The following is an 18603-nucleotide window of genomic DNA, read 5'->3' as shown; positions in this document are numbered from 1 at the left end:
TTGTAGCACTGACTGACTGGGAAGAAAAACTAAATACAGATGTGGTCTGAGAGATTATTAGGCAAGTGAAATAGTTTAGTTCAACATAACCAGGCAGCACACACTGGTGGTGGTCACTGACTCTGGTCAAGTTATTCAATCATGCAGTCAAGATGAAAGACTTTGTTTTTTTAACTTCAGAGTTTCATCTGGACTCTTCTGCTGCTAGGATAGTATGATCTCTGTTGATTTCACGACTAAGCATTTGCAGTTGGCTCTGTAGCACTTTAGTCTACTCAGTATTTTTCTAAGCTTATGTTGATGTCCCTTTAGGAACAAACTGTGGCACAGAAATACATCCAGACCCCAGCTGACAACAGCTCTTCTGACCAATGAATGAGATGAATCCTGATTTCATTACTTTTAATTTCCTGATTTCTAACCTTTAACAACCAAAGACCAAGGTAATCTCCCTTTTTAAGATGCATGATTATGTTGGTTAGACATGTAGTCTTGTATTGACTGCACTTTGAACAGCATTAATGTGAAGGGTGAGTAGCAAAACACATTTTCCTGTTATGTATCCCCTCTTCTCCTCCTTGCTCTGTTTAGTACTTTGATGCTACATGGTATCACAGGAGATAAAACAGTAGGCTATAGTATAAGCTACATCATGGTCACTGTTATTTATGAGCCTACACCATAGACCTTGTGTAGGTGCCTTCAGATCGTCAGGGTGCTGGTTCCCGGTCAGTCAGGGAAGAAGCTGCACGTGCAGCAGCCTAGCTGAGCAGCACACAGCACCTTCTAGAAATTCACTGGCCCAGCCAATTAGGAGCAATGTGATCTGGTGGAAATGCAGAGGCGCGTCAGTGCGTTTCCTCAGACTCATCTCTGTATATTCAGGTTTATCGTTTTACCGCCTCCTTACGGCCGCCGTACAATCATAGGGAGACTGAATCATGCATAGCCTGCGGAAAGGTGGTGGTGCTGGTGGTGGCAGTTGTGACGGAGAGTGTATGTGTGTTGTGCATTCAATGTATAGCCTAATCCTATAAACCTCACCGTAAATCATTGCCAGTCCGGTTTCGTGAAGGAAACGGACCCGTCTGTGCTTGAAGAGCCATATGGTGAGGATCGTTAAGGTCAGCAGTAAAATGAATGTCAGCAAATTAACGCTGTCCTGTCGGTGACTTTCCTCAGCCTCCTTCTCGGTGGCAAGTTCCTCCATACCGTCGTCCTCCGCCCTCAGTCCTGGCGCCGCGTTCAGTAATATCCAGACGGGCATCATCGAGCCCAGAGCGACAAAGGCTCCAGTCCGCTTCGGCTGCCGGAGAGCGGCCATGGTGCTGTAAGATGCTGCTGTTGCTGTTGACAGCACACCGCCTCTATGCCATGTCACTGCTGGAAGCTACGCACAGCTGAGCCGAGTGGGCAAGCAATCCAGTCTTTGCAGCCAGGCGAGTTCAACCTTTTAAAGGTACACTGCGCACTCGAGGTGAAAAGCGACGATGCCGCTCCGGAGAGAAACTGCGCTGCCCGTGCGTGTGGAAGAGACCAAATCACACTGTCGCCAAGCAGCTACAGAGTCGGCTGATTTCAAGCTACTGAGTCATTGTCCTAGGATTTTGATGATTTTGCAGTCCTGCGCTTACTCCTCTTCAAAACAGGAAATTCACTGGCCAGTTTTAAAAGTCAGTCGTTCGTAAGAAGCTGTGAGGCTTTGGTGTCAGTAGTAGTGGGGGTAGTGGGAGGTGGGGTGATACCAGGGCCCCATTCCCACGGCCCCTGAGATTTTAAAGTTTAATCAATAATTTATTAATTGATCAAATGTGTAGTCTTAAAGGTTGACTGCCCTGACCCTAACTCTGTTCAATAAAGCCTCTTAGCTTCTTTCAGCTTATTGTTTTGGTTTAATTGATGCACTTTGGTTCACTCACTGCTCTCATCAAACTCTTTTCCAGCAAGGGACAGCTGTTTTCAGTACAAATACTCTGGTTGACCCGCTGTACACTCCTGCTCAACATCAAAGCGGCTGGAGCCTTTAGTAGCTAAAGAGCCAGGCTTCCCTCAGGAGTTGGTGGAGACCAAAACAGAGCCAACATGTCCTCAATAGGTCCATTGTCAATTGTCCCAAAACAACTTATGTCCATTGGAAAGTAAGACAACATTTCGTTCCCCGAAAGGACATGTATCCTATGAGTGTTGGTAAGTACCAGTCCGGCGACAGGCCTACCTGACCTTAAGTATGACACCAGACCCCTGAATTATTCTGCCACATTATTTGTAACAAAAAAACTTAAAAATATGGGTCATAATAAGCTGCTGCATTATCAACCTATATGGCCGTTTTCTGGTGAGGATGGGCTGGAAGATTACTTACATTTCTCAGCTAGACAAAACATAACTCCAAATTAATGCAAAGATCACATATCTGAATGTGTAAATAGGCAACTGCTTAGCCATAGCCACTTTATACAGTATCTCACTAAAGTGAGTACACCACTCCTGTTTTAGTAAATATTTGATTATATTTTTTCATTTGACAACACTGAAGAAATGACACTTTGCTACAAAGTAAAGTAGTGAGTGTACAGTTTGTATAACATAAATATAATATAAGATATATAAATAAATTTGCTGTCCCCTCAAAATAACACAATACACGCCAACAATGTTCAAACCACTGGCAACAAAAGTGAGTACACCCCAGTGTCATTTCTTCAGTGTCAGTGCTGCAATCGATTCTGGTTTCACACTTATTTATTGAACTGTTTTACAGGCATTTGCACCGCATATATTTCTCCAGTGAGGTCCACTGATGGTTATTGCTGCTGAACCTGTGACACAGAAAGTGTTGTAGGAGTGAAAAGAGGGTCAGTCTCTTCAAATGACCTCAAAAATGATGCAATGGTTGCACCAGAAAATACATTTAATTTGGAATCAGTCACCACATGCAACCGATGCTGTTCTATAATAGAAGTTGTCAGCATGTGACTGGTCAAATGTTCATAAGACTTGAAGCAACTGATCTCTACCTTAGAAGTGAGCAGTTAGCAGTTGTAAATGGGCTCTTTTCCTTTCTCACCCAGGAACTCTAGTGCATCAAACTTTATGAAATGTAATACTCAGATGATCCCTTAATAGAGCATTTACCACACACCACCTACTCTACAAGTTCAGTAGCATTAGTATTTTGTAACAGCACCAGTCAGTTAATGATCATGTGGTGGTTACGCAGAATGAAAAAGGGATGTAGGCTACAGAATGGCCAGGCATCAGGGCATCTTTCAGAGAGGCATGATTGAGATTATCTATTATTAGAGTGGCCTAGTAGCTTAAGTTGCAAGCTAATCTGATGTCTGGTTGGACATGGTTACATGGTGTTTGTGGTTTGTCGTGTGTGATTGAGTAACACTTCATAGAGCATCAATACTGCAAATAAATAACGCGTACTTGCATTATCTTGCATGATTTTATTCGGCACTCTCTTCAGTCAGTTTATTTAATCATACCATATTCTTATTTTATATAAGGTATTTTACACGAGCAGGTAAATTCGTTCAGGCAGACAACACCCAGATCGGTCTACCCAATGTGTAGATGACGGTGCGTTCATGGTAGTCTGGAAAATTAACAGCTTATTGATATTTCCTGAAGGAGGACCTCCCTGGACACTGATGCAAGTGGCGAGGTCCATTTAATTTGAGATGAGATCCCTACTATGTGATGTGCGACGTGTAACTGTATTTTGCAACAGAAAAAATTATCAATAATCTATGGAGGAACTAATTTCATTATCTGTGAAACACAATACCAGGTATTATCTACTTATATACGCTAGACGAAGTTTAACAATTAATTAAACTTGGAAAAGATATCTACGTCTCTCTTTTGTGTTTTTATATACATATACACGCATTAGAATCATGTTTAAAATGCAAACCTGCCTGCGGAATTCTATTTTCTGCACTTGTCCCCAAACGCCTCATGAGTGCACGCCTCTTGTACGTGAGCCCGTCACTCCCCCTCGAGCTGTGATTGGCTGATGTTACGACTACCACGGTACCGATTGGTTGCGAAATGAAACTGGGAAACAGGAAGCTAGAAAAAAAAATCTTGTCAACTTAAGTGAACGTAAGCTTCTGCACCACATTTCCCCCTGTGTTCCAAGCAAAAGTTACGGATTGGAACCTGGTCTCATCTAGTCGCCAGTGATAGACCAAAATGGGGTGCTTCTTTTCGAAAAAATCAAAAAGAAAGTCATCCGAAAAAGAGGATCGTACGCCGACAACAACGACTGTCGAAGCTACGACGACAAGCAACGCTGTTCCCCTTGGCAACAACACCGACGAGGCACCGAAGCAGTACAGCTGGGACAAGAGAGAAAAGGTCAGCCCTGCAAAACGCACTGTAAAGAAATAAAAACAAAACAAACGCATTGCTGGTGGCGAAAGAAGGTCTTAACCAGCTGAAGCTAGCTGCTGAACATCGTTTAACTTTTGCGTTAAGTCTCTTACATTAACTGGATAATCTACCAAGAGGTGCGTTCGCTACATGTACAATTTTTGATTAAGAAATTTAAATGTGCCTAGCGTTTGTGTGACAAAAACGTAAATGTTTAGGTGTCACTGACCCTGCTGTACCAACCAGTAATGTTTGTCAACATTAGTATATCTCCTGGGAAGGTGAAAGAACACTGTTTACTTGCTGAGATTCATTGCGCAGCAGCAATTTATCATGTCGCAAAATATTGTTACCTTTAACTGTTACTAATTAGCCAGGGGATGCATGCAGTGCTCATTATCAGCTGACACTCTTATAACACTCTTGAGTATTTAAAGCGCGCTCTCTCTCTCTCTCTCTCTCTCTCTCTCTCGATGTACCCGGTGTTATCTCCTTATCGGATTACTACACTGTGTAGTTCAGTGTTCCTCAGCTGACCACACTTAACATGTCTTGTTCAGCCATTATAGGCGTTAACTGAACGGTGGTTCAACTTCCGTTTTGACTCATGGGATGTTGTACCCAATGTGGTATACCTAATAATACATCCGTTGTGAGGTGAGAGTATTATGTTAGTGAAATATAAAATAAATAGATACTAAACTAAACTGCTCAATAATGCTAGAAGTAAAGACTCTACTTTAAATCTGGAGTATTGTTATTGGATACTTGTATGGTTCAAAAAAGGCAGTTTGATTAATCTCTTCAATATTGTTTGAATACTCTCATCTAATCACCTTTATCTTTGCCCAGGTTGATCCCAAAGACTACATGCTGACGGGGCTCAAAGATGTCACGGTGGGCCGCCTGCCCAACAAACTGAACGGGCAACAGTTTGTCATCCAAGAGTGTGAGAACTGCAACATCTACGTTTTCGACCACTCTGCGACTATCACCATCGACGACTGTGTCAATTGCCGCATTGTTCTGGGACCTGTCAAGGGCAGTGTGTTTTTCAGAGACTGTAAAGACATCAAGTGTGTGGTGGCCTGTCAGCAGTTTCGCACACGGGACTGTAAAAAAATGGAAGTCTTCTTGTGCTGCGCCACCCAGCCTATCATTGAGTCATCTACGGGTATGAAGTTCGGCTGCTTTCAGTACTTCTACCCCGAGCTGGCCTTTCACTTCAAGGATGCCGGGCTCAGCATATTCAACAACAACTGGAGCAACATCCACGACTTCACGCCGGTGTCTGGAGAGAACAACTGGAGCTTGCTGCCAGAGGCTGCGGCCGTTGAGGATTTTATACCGACCCCAGACCCAGAGTCTGAATTCAAGTCTGTTCGAATCTCCACTGAACCCACACGCAGCATTGTGCCTTTGACAAAGGGAGGGAGGCGTAAGGATAGTGAGGAGTCCTGCCTCTTTGTTTTCTTTGCTGGAGAGTACACCACAGCAAACGCCCGCAAGCTGATTGACGAGGTGAGAACAAAAAGGACAAGAGTATGAAGAGGTGTCACTTACTTTTACATCATAACAGAGTGCTAAGTTTGGTAGCAAATAGAACTGTAAGAAAGTGGGTTAAAGATAAGAAGTCTTATCAAATCACCCAGTTACTTTTTCTGAATATACAGCCTGTGGCTTGGAGTTTAAAATGCTGGCTTCTCAGCGTTAGCACCTCAATGCGTTAAATGGGTTTTTGAGATACACAGGTCACAAACCTCAACATTTCTTCATTATCTGGGATACTGACATATTCCATTATTTAATTAACTCTTTATATCTGTAGTATTCTGTAAATATTCCACATAATATTATTATTTGAACTGTACAATGATGCATCTGAAATGCTAAGCCACCATGCTAAGCTGGCCAGGCTGCTTCTTAAACATTCCAGTGACGTTTGTGTTGTTTCCAAAATATGTATTACTGTATCACATAGGCATGACGCTGGATCCACTTCCTCCGTGTGGAAACATGGAGAATTCTTTAAATACTTGATGGTTCACTGCACACCGTGGATTCTTTTTTTTCTCCTTTGACTTCTTCCATCTCATTTTGCACAGGCAACCGCTAAGGGTTTTGTGCTGATCCAGACGAAGGAAGTCTCAATGCGACCTGAAGATGTGAAGAGGGTGTTTCAGAACAGTGCAGAGGAAGTCGTGGAGTGGATCAGCAAAGGTCAGTTTCTTATCTTTTTTTTTTGCTTTGCTGTTGTTGCTTAGTAGCTGCTCAGGAACTCAGCCAGGTTTGTTAGATCTCGTCTGACAGAGTTGCTTCAAAAGTCCACAGCGTACTAAAGTTGCGTTGTACGTACGACAGCAGAGCAGAGTGAAACAAGCAAGAAAATGTCAGAACTGATAAAGAGGGTCTATTTGTAATCTTCCAATAGCCATATATAATGCTGTTAATAATGACTGATAATGTTGCATTTAACTATTAATGTAAAAACTGCTCTGTTTCTTTATTCCCACTGTGGTCTGAGAGAGAATAAAATTGCCTTTAAGTGTTTGTGTGAAAGAAGGAATTTTTGTATTCCTTCTTCCAACGCTTAAAGTCAACTTTATTCCCTCTCAGACCTCAGTTTCCTGTTGCTTTCAGAAGCAAAAAATGTCAACCAGCTCACGTGATTTTTATTATGACAACATCTCTCTTTCAAGCGCTGATCTGGTACATACTTGGTGGTAAATACTGGAAAGTATCAGGATCCCCATTTCAGTAGGAGGCACTTGCTGTTTCATAACCAAAGTGTGTGTTAAAGGAACAGGGAGAACTGTATGTAGCTCGGGGGCGTACAGCAGTTGAAAATTTAGAAATTAGCAGTTGACTTTATATCTTACTACTAAAGGTCCTGTCGTTGCCCTCGAGCTGAACGGTGACGGGGTTGTGGAAGCCTGCAAGAACCTCGCTAATGAAGTGTTCAGTGGGACCAAGGTAATTATTCTGTAGTTGTGACTTATGTCTCTTCTAGCTTTACACAGATCAGTTCTCTTTCCAACCAAGAATATCTTTTTTTTTTTTTCTCCCCACAGGTTTTTGTCTCCGATAACAAGAATACATCCTCGCGAGACGTGGACAACTTCTTCAACTTCGCTGACATGCAGATGGGCTTGTAAATGATAAAGTATCAAAACAAACTGCTCGTCAGCCGTTGAATCTGATTTTCTAAACCCCCCCACCATCCAGCCCAGGTTGAATATGAGTTGCGTTTGATTAATTGCCTGTTTTTTGACCTCAAAAATTAGGTTAGAATGAAAACTATTAAAGACTGTGTTTGTTTGAAAAAGCCTTGGATAAAACAGTTCAGTTCATCAACTATCAGTCTGCAAAGTAAATTTAATTCCTGTATTGTCCAGAAACATTTGCTGTAAATCACTTAACATCCATTAGTGCTGTGACTATTTATATTTCCATGAATGTATTCTGTAATTCTGTTGTTTTTGTCAATTGTGAATGTAGCTATGTGCTGTAAATGTAATTCAGTTTAATTTAAAGCTTTCTTTACTGTCTGAAACAGTTGTTGCAGTTGTAAAACCATGAGCACAAAAATGTCTGAGGGAAATATTTTATTTCTTATAAGGATTTATTTTTGTATTTGTGGTTTAATGGACTGTTTTAAAATGTGTATATTTGAGACATGCTGTGTAGAAAAAAAAACTACATCTTTATTGATATCTGCTAGGCCAAAGTTGAATGGTGAAAGTTTGAGGGTATCTTGCTGTCAGTTCAGATTAATCTATTTACACTAAATGGTGTAAAATCATGTACAATTGCTGAGTTTTTCATGTAGGCAACTTGTGTCCTTTTTTTTTTTTAATTTTGTAATATTTGTTTTATACTCTACTGACTGTTTTTTATAGATACAAATGAATGTTCTTTGTTATAATTTTGAGTAAAGGTTTTATCACGTGTGACTTCATTCATATAAGGCTTTTCACGCCTGTGCCCTAAAAGTGAGTTGATAAGTGGGCACTGTGTAACAATGATACTGGTTAGGCGGTGACAAAGTTGAGCCAATGCAGGTGACAGCAGTCTGTTATCACCATATCGTAAATAATTCTTTAAAGAGCTCCTTAAGTTCAATTTGAGAATCGAAGAAGCTGTAAATGTAAATACTCCTGTTTGACTGTATTTATTTTGTGTTAAGCTGGTGAAAATTTATGAACATCACTCATTAAATTCGTTAATTATTTTCCTCTGTGTTGTTATGAAAGCCCATCGCTTAAATATTAAAGAGTAGTTTTGAATTGGTGAGTTCATTAACAATGTGCTGTCTTCCTCTGCACAGTTAGCAGATTTTACTTTAGCACAGCTATTTGACTGTCACCTTGCAGTTTGACTTCTGTGTTGGGGCCCTTCATTTATCTGTGATAAAATACATTGCAGATCCATTTAAAGCAAAAAATGAACCTGATGTATCAAATTATTTTGTACAGTTGCCTTTAAAAAACATACATAGGGACTACTTGTGCTGTACTTTTGTTTTTGTAAACCTTTTGTACTTGAGCATACAGTTTTTGTAGATCAGTTTGTCTTCAAGGTTGCACATTTGTCTGTACTTTGTTGTTTTTACACTTAAATGTCTGTCTTTATAAAATGGCAGAGTCACATTAAAAGCTGTAGAATATCTGAAAGCAACCTGGCGGCTGACTGGTTACTTAATGTCAGTGTGTAATCATTGTTGTTAGGGAGTTTGTTGTGGTATATGGATAGAGATGAACGCCAGTGAACGACAAGTGGACAAATCAAGCGCACCCAGGTTGGAGGGAACTCGGCGGGGTTTAGGACCCCGCGGGACGCGCTGTACAATAGAGCTGTTGTGCCGTGGTGGTGGACAGATTGCAACCCTGGAGGTTCACACAGTGGTGGGATCATACAAAAAGATCCAAATTTAATCTACAGCTAGAACCAGAGCCTCTGCGTTATAGGTGTGTGTTTGGACTTTTGTCTGGACTGCTATGTGGTTGGAGTAAAGCAGACAACGGAGCGTGAACTGAAGGTAAGATGGGAGAAATGTGAACAATATGCTCGTGTGTTCAGTGTGCCAGGATTTGCCCTGGATGGTTTATCCAGGCCACGGGGCCTGCTTTTCCAGGACTCTTTCTGCTTCTTTACTAAACAAATGTTAGCGACTATTAAGTGAACGTGTTTCCGACCCTGCGCTGTTCCCCTCATTGAATTATAAACCCGGTTGAGCGGTATGATTATGCGTCTTAATGGCTTTAGGAAGTGACATCTTTGTATGGTGATGGTGGCGCCCATGTTTGATTTCCCCACAGACTGCAGTGCAGCCCGCTACAGGCCTGCCTGTGTGTTTGGCGCCAACAAGGCTCTCTGGGCAGGGCAGCCACTTTGTTGTTTAGGGTTTTATTATTCTAAAAGCACCCAGTCTACTTGTAGCCCAGTCTAACACCCAGACATAAGTACATTTAGGACAACACACGAACGTTTTATGATGGAAAAAAATGTAAACAAGGTGGTAACCGCAATTTGGTCATTGTTTCCTGTTACTTACAAACGTCATACAGGGGTTTCTTTAAAGCATGATGTCATATCCGTGCCAGTTTATGTACTTGTATGTATAAAGATATTATGAATATACTATATTATATTGCATGTGTATGCAAAGGAACAGTAAAGTGGCTCCTATATTTTTTCAGTTGTGCTGACCCTTGGTCTGGAGACCAGCTGGAGGTGCCTGCTCCCACACAGTAATGCAATTACATCAACTTTAGTAGCAATATTAGCAAGGCTGGAGTACAGCACAAATTATGGTGGTCTTGCATTGTCATCATCATGCAGTTGTCTCCCACAAAATCCCAAACTCAGTTTGTCAATAGTCTGACAGAAATCTTCCTACCTTAAACTCATAGTGCAAAATGTCAAACAGTATCATTTTGAAATAAAAAACAAAGAAAGAGTACTTGCGCATTACAACTAACTACTATTTCCATTATCGATTTAGTCCATTAAATGACGGAAAATAGTGATAATTGACCGATCGAGTCGAAAGTTACATCTTTGAAATTCAATTTACAATTATATAAAACAGAGAAAAGTACCAAATCCACACATGTGAGACTCTGGAGCCAGTAAATGTTTGTGCTTTAGGGCCACAAAAACGATTAGGAAGAGAGACCATGAGAAAAAAAAAGTAATGCTTTAAATAGAACTCATAACACTGAATGGAAACACGGGGGAATATGTGTAACATTATATATTTGTTTCATGAATTTTTATTGTCAAAAAATGTCTATCTCTGCATTTTATCTAAATCCTCAGAAATACTGAGCAGGCCGAACTTCACATTAATCATTTATCCTCTGTTTATAAATCAGTCCTGAGTAACTGAACGTTTGCTGCACTCAGAGATGGAAACAGTCGTGTCACCAGCAGATGCCAGGCGTTTTGAGTGCAGCTGCAGCAGGCTATGCTGTGGAGGTGAACACACAGTGTACTGTGGTCTGTTTATGTTGAGTGATTTTTATCTTTAAATATAGCACAGAGTTTTAGCCACGAAACATCCAGGAATGACTGCTGATGGTGAAGTTGTGATATAAAGGTTTGTGCAAAGTGTGCGTCAGTAGTGATTTGCTGAGCAGTGTCTGGGATTTTAAGGCAGACTGCATTATGTCTGTAGCCCTGCTTGTGTTTTCTTTCTCAGCAGTTGGCACCGGTGTATTTTACATATACTATGGTATCGAGTGGAACTGGCTTCGTGCCTTTTCCCCTCCTACCCCTCCTGTCCTCATGGGGAATGTGAGGCATGTCCTGTCTGTTGAAACAGCGTACTGTATTTGGGCTACTGTGGGTTTGAGTCTGCCAGTGTTTTGAAACCTTTTTAATGAGTCGTCCTAGCGGTTCAGTAGGTTAAATTCACATACTGTGAACCTGTGGTGTGGTGTCCTGTCTGCTCTGTTACCCTTCACTTTAAACTGTCAAAATACAAAAAATAAAGGCTGAAAAAACGATTAGGGCCTAATTTTAAACCGTGAGTCTGTGTGCTAAATTATGTTTTGATTGTTCACAGATATTAGTCAATCAATCTACTGGATATCTCACTGTAAGGTGTCCGGCCAAACCATAACATTTAGCAAGAGTCGCAATAAATCTTTGTGACGCAGACATCTCTTGCTCTTTTTACATCGTTTTACTTTCACTTTTTTGCTTGTTGGTTTGATGTATATTTCCTATTTGCAGGCACACAATTAAGTCGTGAAGGTTTTATCAGAGGAATCTACTAGCATGCTTTTCAATCTGAAATTTATGGTGAGTAACTATCGTGTGTGTGTGTGTGTGTGTGTGTGTGTGTGCACACTGTTGGTTTATGTCTCAGCTGATACAGTAGAAAAAAAAGATCATTAGAAGGTGGCTTGAATTTGTTAATGATTTTAAACACACAGTGTAACTTCCATGTTTTAATGTCTGCTTCCTCCTCCTGCAGGATGTTACAGGATGAAACGTCTCAGGACCTCAAGCAGCAGCAGCGACAGTTCTGACAATGAGAGTGAGTCATCTCTCTAAACCTAAACCAACCAAACCCTAAACTATTTAATTTTCTCTGCCGCTCTTTTACTCACTTCCTCTTTCTTTCTTTAGGCCCCTCTACCTCCTTCTGCTCTTCCAGCAAGTATGGCAGTAAACCTGGAACCTCCACCTCCAGCCCAAAGAAACCGGCTGAAGTAAGTTCCCATCCTTGCTGTCCTGTCAGGCTCTGTGCCGAGTGTTGTTAAACGTAAGGACCGGTGTGTGACTGTGCTCCGGCCTCTCCCGCAGGTGTTCAGAAAAGACCTGATCAGTGCCATGAAGGTCCCTGACTCCCACCATGTGTCCCCAGAGGACTACTACCTGCTGGCGGACACCTGGAAGCAGGAGTGGGAGAAGGGAGTCCAGGTGCTGGCAAGTCCAGACACCATCCCAGAGCCGTCATTTAGGTAACGCTGTTGAATTCCCACGTCTTACTGGGGCCAAACCAAGTGCGCTACTACAGTTCGTCGCTAAGACCTTTGCAGCGCTGACAAATTTTGTCTCCTGTGTCCAGAGTCATTGCGGAGAAGTCCAAGGAGATGCTTTACACCCACCAGAGGAAGTACATCCAGTGCTCGAGCCAGGAGTCAACAGAACCAGGCTACGTCAACATCAAAGAGCTGGCGGAGGACATGTGTCGCTACGATCTGGACGACGTCGATCTTTACTGGTTGTGCACGCTCAACAGAGAGCTCGGCTGCATGGGTAAGGAACAGGCTTGTAAAGGGGTAATCCACCATAAAATTCACATTGTGCTGTTTGTCAGACAGTAAAGTCAATACCTACCAACATGGACATCTGCCTCCCTAAGATGGGAATAAGAGCATTAAGATTTTGACTGATGACAGTCCGCTGGGGTTTCTCTGACCATGTGGGGTGTTGTTTTTGTTGTTTGCCTTCCAGGGGAGGAGCCCATCGACGAGCTGACGATGGAGCGCGCCATGGAGGCCCTGGAGAGGCAGTGCCACATCAACATGAACCACGCCATTGAGACGGTGGAAGGCCTGGGGATTGAATACGACGAGGACGTTATCTGCGACGTGTGCCGCTCCCCCGACAGTGAAGAAGGGAATGACATGGTGTTCTGTGACAAGTGCAACATTTGCGTGCACCAGGTAAACACGAGCACACCTCCCATCGCAGTTAATCGATCACTTGAGTAGTTACTTGGTGAGTCCTGATTTTGGATGCTCTAAAAAGCAGTTACTAGTGATAACTCTGCCATCACTAAATGATCTTGTTGAAATAATTACAATTAAAATGTGGGCATTTGTCTCTACTAGATAAATTTAAAGACCAACTCTGTCATTCTAAAAGTTGATGCTTTTGCTGTTGGTCAGACAAACTGAGGACGACTTTTGCTCTCAGTAATTTTCAAATTGTGTTTTAATTAATGTGTCAGTTACACAGTGACTTACTTTAAGTAGCACATGAGTCACAAAATGATCCAACCTGCTGCTCTCCCCACAGGCCTGTTATGGTATAGTCAAAGTGCCTGTTGGAAACTGGCTTTGTAGGACGTGTGTCCTCGGCATCGACCCTCAGTGCCTTTTGTGTCCTAAGAAGGGCGGCGCCATGAAGGCTACACGTGCAGGCACCAAATGGGCACATGTAAGCTGTGCCCTGTGGATACCAGAGGTAAATAAACACTTGTGTCCTCTGCTTTACTCTTGACCTCTTTTTATTATTCAACAATACGTATGTGTTAAATAAAGTCTTTATCATGCCGTGCGTTTCCTCTTCTCTAGGTGAGCATTGCTTGTCCCGAGAGGATGGAGCCCATCACTAAAGTGTCCCACATCCCACCAAGCCGCTGGTCTCTCATCTGCAGTCTGTGTAAATTGAAGACAGGTGCATGTATCCAGGTGAGTGTGGAGCTGTGTTCTTATATAACCAGATGAAAAGTATTTAATGTTATCCTTTAAAAAGTGTGTAGCTTACTCCTTTAAAGAGGTAGAAAATGGTCAATAAAAAACAGTCAAAGGTTTAGCTTTGCATGCACAGAAGACTTCAGGACAGCTTTAGAATGAGTAATGAAAGAAACCCTCCATGAAAAAACTGATAATACTGTTATAATGGAACACAAGCTGGCTAACAGAACAGGCACAACTTGGCTCTCCTTACACATGTTTTTATAATGATTTTAGGCCAGAAAAATAAGTTGTTTGCTAACGCTAAATGTACATTAAAGGAATAGTTTGACATATTGGGAAACATGCTGATTTGCTTTCTTGCAGAGAGTTAGATGAGAACATCAATACCGCTCTTTGTACACTAAATATGAAACTGCTGCCAGTTAGCTTAGCTTAGCTTAGCATAAAGACTGGAAACGGGGAAACTCCAGAGAAGTCACTGCTAATATTAATTAGTGAGCTTTTGGTTAGCTTTGGACAGAGCCAGGCTACTTGTTTCCCCCTGTCCCCAGTGTTTGTGCTAAGCTAATACCCTGCTGGCTGTAGCTTCAAATTTAGGATACAGATGTAATAATAATATCAACCTTCTCATCAGACTTTTGGCAAGAAACTGAATAAGTGGACTTTTAACTTATGATCATCTAATTATGAAACAAATAATGTAAACTCAAGTTACCTGGGAAACTGGGTTTCTGCAAAATATGTAGATTGTTTAATGTTAAGTTTAACAATAATCTTTTTATTGAGAGTAATTTGGTTACAGTTCATGTAAACATAATAACCCCTCACCCCACAGTGCTCCGTAAAGAACTGCACCACTCCTTTCCACGTGACATGCGCCTTTGAGCACAGCCTGGAGATGAAGACCATCCTCGATGAAGGGGATGAAGTCAAGTTCAAGTCTTACTGCCTCAAGCACAGCAAGTCTAAAACTGGGGAGGCTGGCCTGAGCCCAGCTCGCTCTAAACCCCCCGCCGAGGCGGAGAAGGTGGGCCAGCGGGCACAGAGACTGCAGGAGCTGGAGGAGGAGTTTTACACTCTAATCCAGCTGGGGGAGCTGGCCCAGGCCCTCGGGCTCTCCGAGCGCCTGGCGGACTTCATCTATCAGTACTGGAAGCTGAAGCGGAAAGCTAACTTTAACAAAGCTCTGCTGCCCCCTAAAGAGGAGGAGGAGAACCTGGTGCTGCAGCCTCAGGAGGACAGCATCCACACACGCATGCGGATGTTCATGCACCTGCGACAGGATTTGGAGAGAGTGGGTGCTTTTGTTTCTTTTTTTTTCTTTTTTTTTGCACGGCAGCAAGATAGTCTTTAGTGCTGAGTCTATGTATTTCTGGTTACAGAGCAAGTCCAGATTATGCCCAGTATATACTGACAAAGCTGATACCCAACAAAGGCCAGTATATACAGTATTAGTTAACTTAATTTTCTTCATTTAGTAATTTTTTTTAATCCTTTATTTTTTTTTTTAAAGCCAGACAGTTTCTATGCAGAAAATCTCATTTGGTCCATGAGCCCTAAATTTACCTTTCATTAGTCAGTATGAGTAGCACATTATAAATGTTTCAAATATATTTCATGTAGTTGTATTAATATTATTAACCAATATGGCTGTATGGCCGTATCTCCCATGATTCAGTGTGCACATAACACAACTTAGCCATGGAGAAAAATACTTAGAAACTCCACCTTGAGCTATGATTAAAAACACGTTTGTTGGGAGGTTATTGACTTTCCTCAACATCCATCGTATTCACCATCTTCTGTGTTGTGTTTTTCTAGTTTCTCAACACTGAATAGCTCTTTGAATTAAATCTCTACAAATCGATCTACCCACATCAGCAGATAATCTCTTGCAGTAGGCCCTGGAAGACTGGAGATTAAAGTCTGCAAGAGAACTGCCACTTGCGGCAAGACAACAGCGTGTATATATAGCATAAAGCCAAAGCAACATACGAATGGCTTCAAAACAACAATGTTAATGTCCTGGGCCAGACACCAAGCCAATGCAGAATATGAGGCAGAACTCGAAAAATGCAGTTCATAGTAAAGTCGAGATAAATAGAGGTAAAAACTTTGGTACTACAACAAAGCTGATACCGACCTATCCATATAGACACTAGGCTGTCATAGGTTACTTCAGCGGTGAGTCCTAATGTAGGGGTGCCGATATTGATTATTCTCATGATCAGGTATTCTGTTGATTAGAAATTGCAGAAATGGGGGGGAAGAGCCAGAGGTGACGTCTTGTTATCACAAAAGTATTTGGTTTATTATCACAAAAGAAGCCGACCCTCATGTTGGAGAAGCTGGATCAGTGATCAGAATAGTTGAACATAAATTTTCTGTTGTTTCAGCTCTGTTTTTATATTTGTACTTAATTTAGAATACTTTGTAGTGATGCTTTTAATTTTGGACATTAGCATGTCTTTCTCAAAATCCATCCATCCATCGTCAACCGCTTATCCTGCATACAGGGTCGCAGGCTTTCTCAAAATATATAAAAAAAATTAAAAACACTAAAAGTTGAGATTCCACAATAATAATTATAATACAATCTGAAAGAGCACTGTACACGCAGAATGTTTGTCACATATAGTAGCATGGCCATAAAGTCTCAGGCGTGAGACCGATTAGCGTAACCTTTAAAGGTAGCAGAAAAGTGCTTCACAGACATGTAGTGTTTGTTTTTCATGGACAGTGTTTTCTCATTCTGCAGGTGAGGAATTTGTGTTACATGGTGAGTCGGCGGGAGAAGCTGAAGCTGTTGCAGAGCAAAGCCCAGGAGCAGATGTTCAACTTGCATGTGAAGCTCGTGAACCAGGAGCTCTCTGCTGGTGAGCCATCTGCTGCTCTTCAGCTTGCCATGTCACGTGACATCTAAATCATAGCCAAGTCTTATCAGTGTCTTTAACGTGTCTTTCTTTGTCAACAGGCCTTCCTTCTTCGTTCCCAGTGGAGAGCCTGCTGTTCCGTCCTCCTCCGAGGATAACTCTGAAGCTGAAAATGCCCAAATCCTCCGTTCTTGGTAATGGAAATCCCAGTTCCAAATATGGTAATGGGCCGCTCTGCCCGGACAATAGTGTCAATGTTACTGAATATGCAGGTGAAGGGCTGGGTCAGGGGAAGCCTCAGCTACATGGCTGTGGTCGGAGGGAGGAGCGCGCCAACGGTCGGCTGCCTTCCTCGAGCCACGCGAGCAGCCCAGCTCTGCCTGTCAAACCCACTGGCAAACCTTTAGCCCTGCACGCTGCGCTCCACGGCCACTCTTCCAACAGCAACGGCAAACTGGACCAAGACCGATCGTGCGTGGCTAAATGTAACGGCCTCTTTGTGGCTCAGAAGGACAGTTCTTTCCAGACGCCCAGCGACAAAGGCGCTTCAAATCAGGCTTTGGACAAGAGCAGCTTTCGGAAGTCTGCCATGGAGCGCTTTGGCAGGTCCTTCAAAGAGGCGACAATTAACTTGGTGCGGACCACAGAGGACCTGTGGGCCTCTGACAAACTGTCCCGAAAGGGCCCAGCCAAGGAGAGACTATGGGCCAAACCCGTGTCTGAACACAAAGTGAAAAGCACGAGATCGTATCAGGACAGTGACGGATACTGTCCTGACCTGGAGCTCAGCGACTCCGAGCCAGAGGCCAAAGGGAGGCACGGGCGGCAGGTGGGGTCAGATGCTCCAAGGAAAGGGGTCAGCCGTGGGAAACAGTCACCGGGCTCCAGACACCCCGTGCAAAGGTGACAGCTGTTTGTTTACTCCAGTCGCTGCCGCCGTTCTCTCCTGGCCGTCTGGTAGTTTTCCCAAGTGCCAGGTCATCTCTGTGAACGCATCTCCACCAGGAACCAGACAAAGACGCAGCGCTAATGGTGCAGTATACAAAAAGCAGAAGATGCATTAAGGGCATTGTGGTCAAGGAACATCACCTAGTGGGATTCATAAAGAAGAGTAGTCCTGTGTTAGTTTTGGTTTGAGAGGAACAAATGTCTTCTGAGATTATCATGTTTGCCTTTCATTGTGGCCAGCATTACATTTTTGTACTCAACTTTGTATTAAACACGCCTGCTTGCCCAAACACAAGTTCAATTTGCCTTTTGACTAAAACACCTGTGTGTGAGATTGGGATGTTAATAATGTGTAACTGAATCACATATGTTCCACTTTAATCATCCTTCAAACATGCAATCAGAGTTGTTGCAGAAATTAAAACAAATGTGCCAGATGGGAATTTTGTAGTGAGTTCTAGCACTTACTGCACCTGTTTCTTGCAAATTGTCTGTCACAGTAAACCTGTTTTCCCACAGGCGATAAACTGACTTTTTTTGTCAATAAATGGAGTCAGTTTTACAAATGCAAACACCTCTGTATGTAGGAATGCAGTTTTCCACTATGAGTACCTTCAGTTTTTGCAGGTTACAGTGTGTCGCGTGCTGGTTAGACTGAAGGATTGTGAAAAGCATTCAATTTCTTGTCTCAAAACTGGAAGAAATGTGTGTAAGACAGGATAATTACACTCCCTGATGCATCTTCAAGAAGTCATTGAACCTGGATCCATAAAAGCTACTTCTGTCACATTTTCTGATAATAAATTACCTAACTAGTTTACAAGGACCAGATACTGTTAGGATTTGGTACAGGTATCAATGCAGTACGTTTAGTGATATTACTTTTAAGTATCAAGTAATTTTTTCCACAGATAAGCATAATTAAATCTGTATTATAAAGGCCAAATTGCTCAAAC

At 42.3% G+C, this 18603-nt stretch overlaps 3 protein-coding genes across 5 annotated transcripts in view; 2 read left to right on the top strand and 1 right to left on the bottom strand.

The window, feature by feature from the left end:
- The window catches only part of slc9a7 (solute carrier family 9 member 7), a 31377-nt gene extending 29850 nt beyond the window's left edge, over window positions 1-1527 (bottom strand). The window contains exon 1 of one of the 2 annotated variants that reach the window (XM_046050238.1): window positions 1045-1527. In XM_046050238.1, coding sequence (XP_045906194.1) covers window positions 1045-1324 — 280 coding nt within the window. In that variant the 5' untranslated portion in view covers window positions 1325-1527. The remainder of the gene's footprint in view (window positions 1-1044) is intronic. The other variant, XM_046050239.1, reaches the window with a different exon arrangement.
- Window positions 1528-4066: 2539 nt separating this feature from the next.
- On the top strand, window positions 4067-9063 carry rp2 (RP2 activator of ARL3 GTPase). Of its 2 annotated transcripts, none has more exons than XM_046050282.1 (5): window positions 4067-4371; window positions 5239-5907; window positions 6492-6606; window positions 7274-7359; window positions 7458-9063. In XM_046050282.1, the coding sequence occupies exons 1-5, from the start codon at window positions 4207-4209 to the stop codon at window positions 7539-7541; spliced, it is 1119 nt and encodes a 372-aa protein (XP_045906238.1). In that variant the 5' UTR covers window positions 4067-4206; the 3' UTR covers window positions 7542-9063. The 2 variants fall into 2 exon arrangements, with proteins under 2 accessions (XP_045906238.1, XP_045906239.1); XM_046050283.1 differs by lacking the exon at window positions 4067-4371 and adding an exon at window positions 4403-4523.
- Window positions 9064-9244: 181 nt separating this feature from the next.
- Window positions 9245-18219, top strand: jade3 (jade family PHD finger 3). The gene is made up of 12 exons (XM_046050227.1): window positions 9245-9424; window positions 11626-11694; window positions 11870-11932; window positions 12025-12107; window positions 12202-12359; window positions 12467-12657; window positions 12856-13067; window positions 13423-13590; window positions 13701-13817; window positions 14662-15120; window positions 16585-16702; window positions 16801-18219. The coding sequence occupies exons 3-12, from the start codon at window positions 11881-11883 to the stop codon at window positions 17604-17606; spliced, it is 2364 nt and encodes a 787-aa protein (XP_045906183.1). The 5' UTR covers window positions 9245-9424; window positions 11626-11694; window positions 11870-11880; the 3' UTR covers window positions 17607-18219.
- The last annotated feature ends 384 nt before the right edge of the window (window positions 18220-18603 follow it).

This window comes from Micropterus dolomieu, linkage group LG05 (genome assembly GCF_021292245.1).
Source record: "Micropterus dolomieu isolate WLL.071019.BEF.003 ecotype Adirondacks linkage group LG05, ASM2129224v1, whole genome shotgun sequence".
Classification (NCBI taxonomy): Eukaryota; Metazoa; Chordata; class Actinopteri; order Centrarchiformes; family Centrarchidae; genus Micropterus; species Micropterus dolomieu.
This window is presented reverse-complemented; position numbering and strand designations above follow the sequence as displayed.

Coding starts and splice junctions, on each gene's coding strand:
- rp2 (XM_046050282.1), top strand. CDS start 4,207: ATGGGGTGCTTCTTTTCGAAAAAATCAAAAAGAAAGTCATCCGAAAAA. Junction 4,372..5,238: donor GCTGGGACAAGAGAGAAAAG/GTCAGCCCTGCA, acceptor ATCTTTGCCCAG/GTTGATCCCAAAGACTACAT. Junction 5,908..6,491: donor CCCGCAAGCTGATTGACGAG/GTGAGAACAAAA, acceptor CATTTTGCACAG/GCAACCGCTAAGGGTTTTGT.
- jade3 (XM_046050227.1), top strand. CDS start 11,881: ATGAAACGTCTCAGGACCTCAAGCAGCAGCAGCGACAGTTCTGACAAT. Junction 13,818..14,661: donor AGACAGGTGCATGTATCCAG/GTGAGTGTGGAG, acceptor CTCACCCCACAG/TGCTCCGTAAAGAACTGCAC. Junction 15,121..16,584: donor TGCGACAGGATTTGGAGAGA/GTGGGTGCTTTT, acceptor CTCATTCTGCAG/GTGAGGAATTTGTGTTACAT.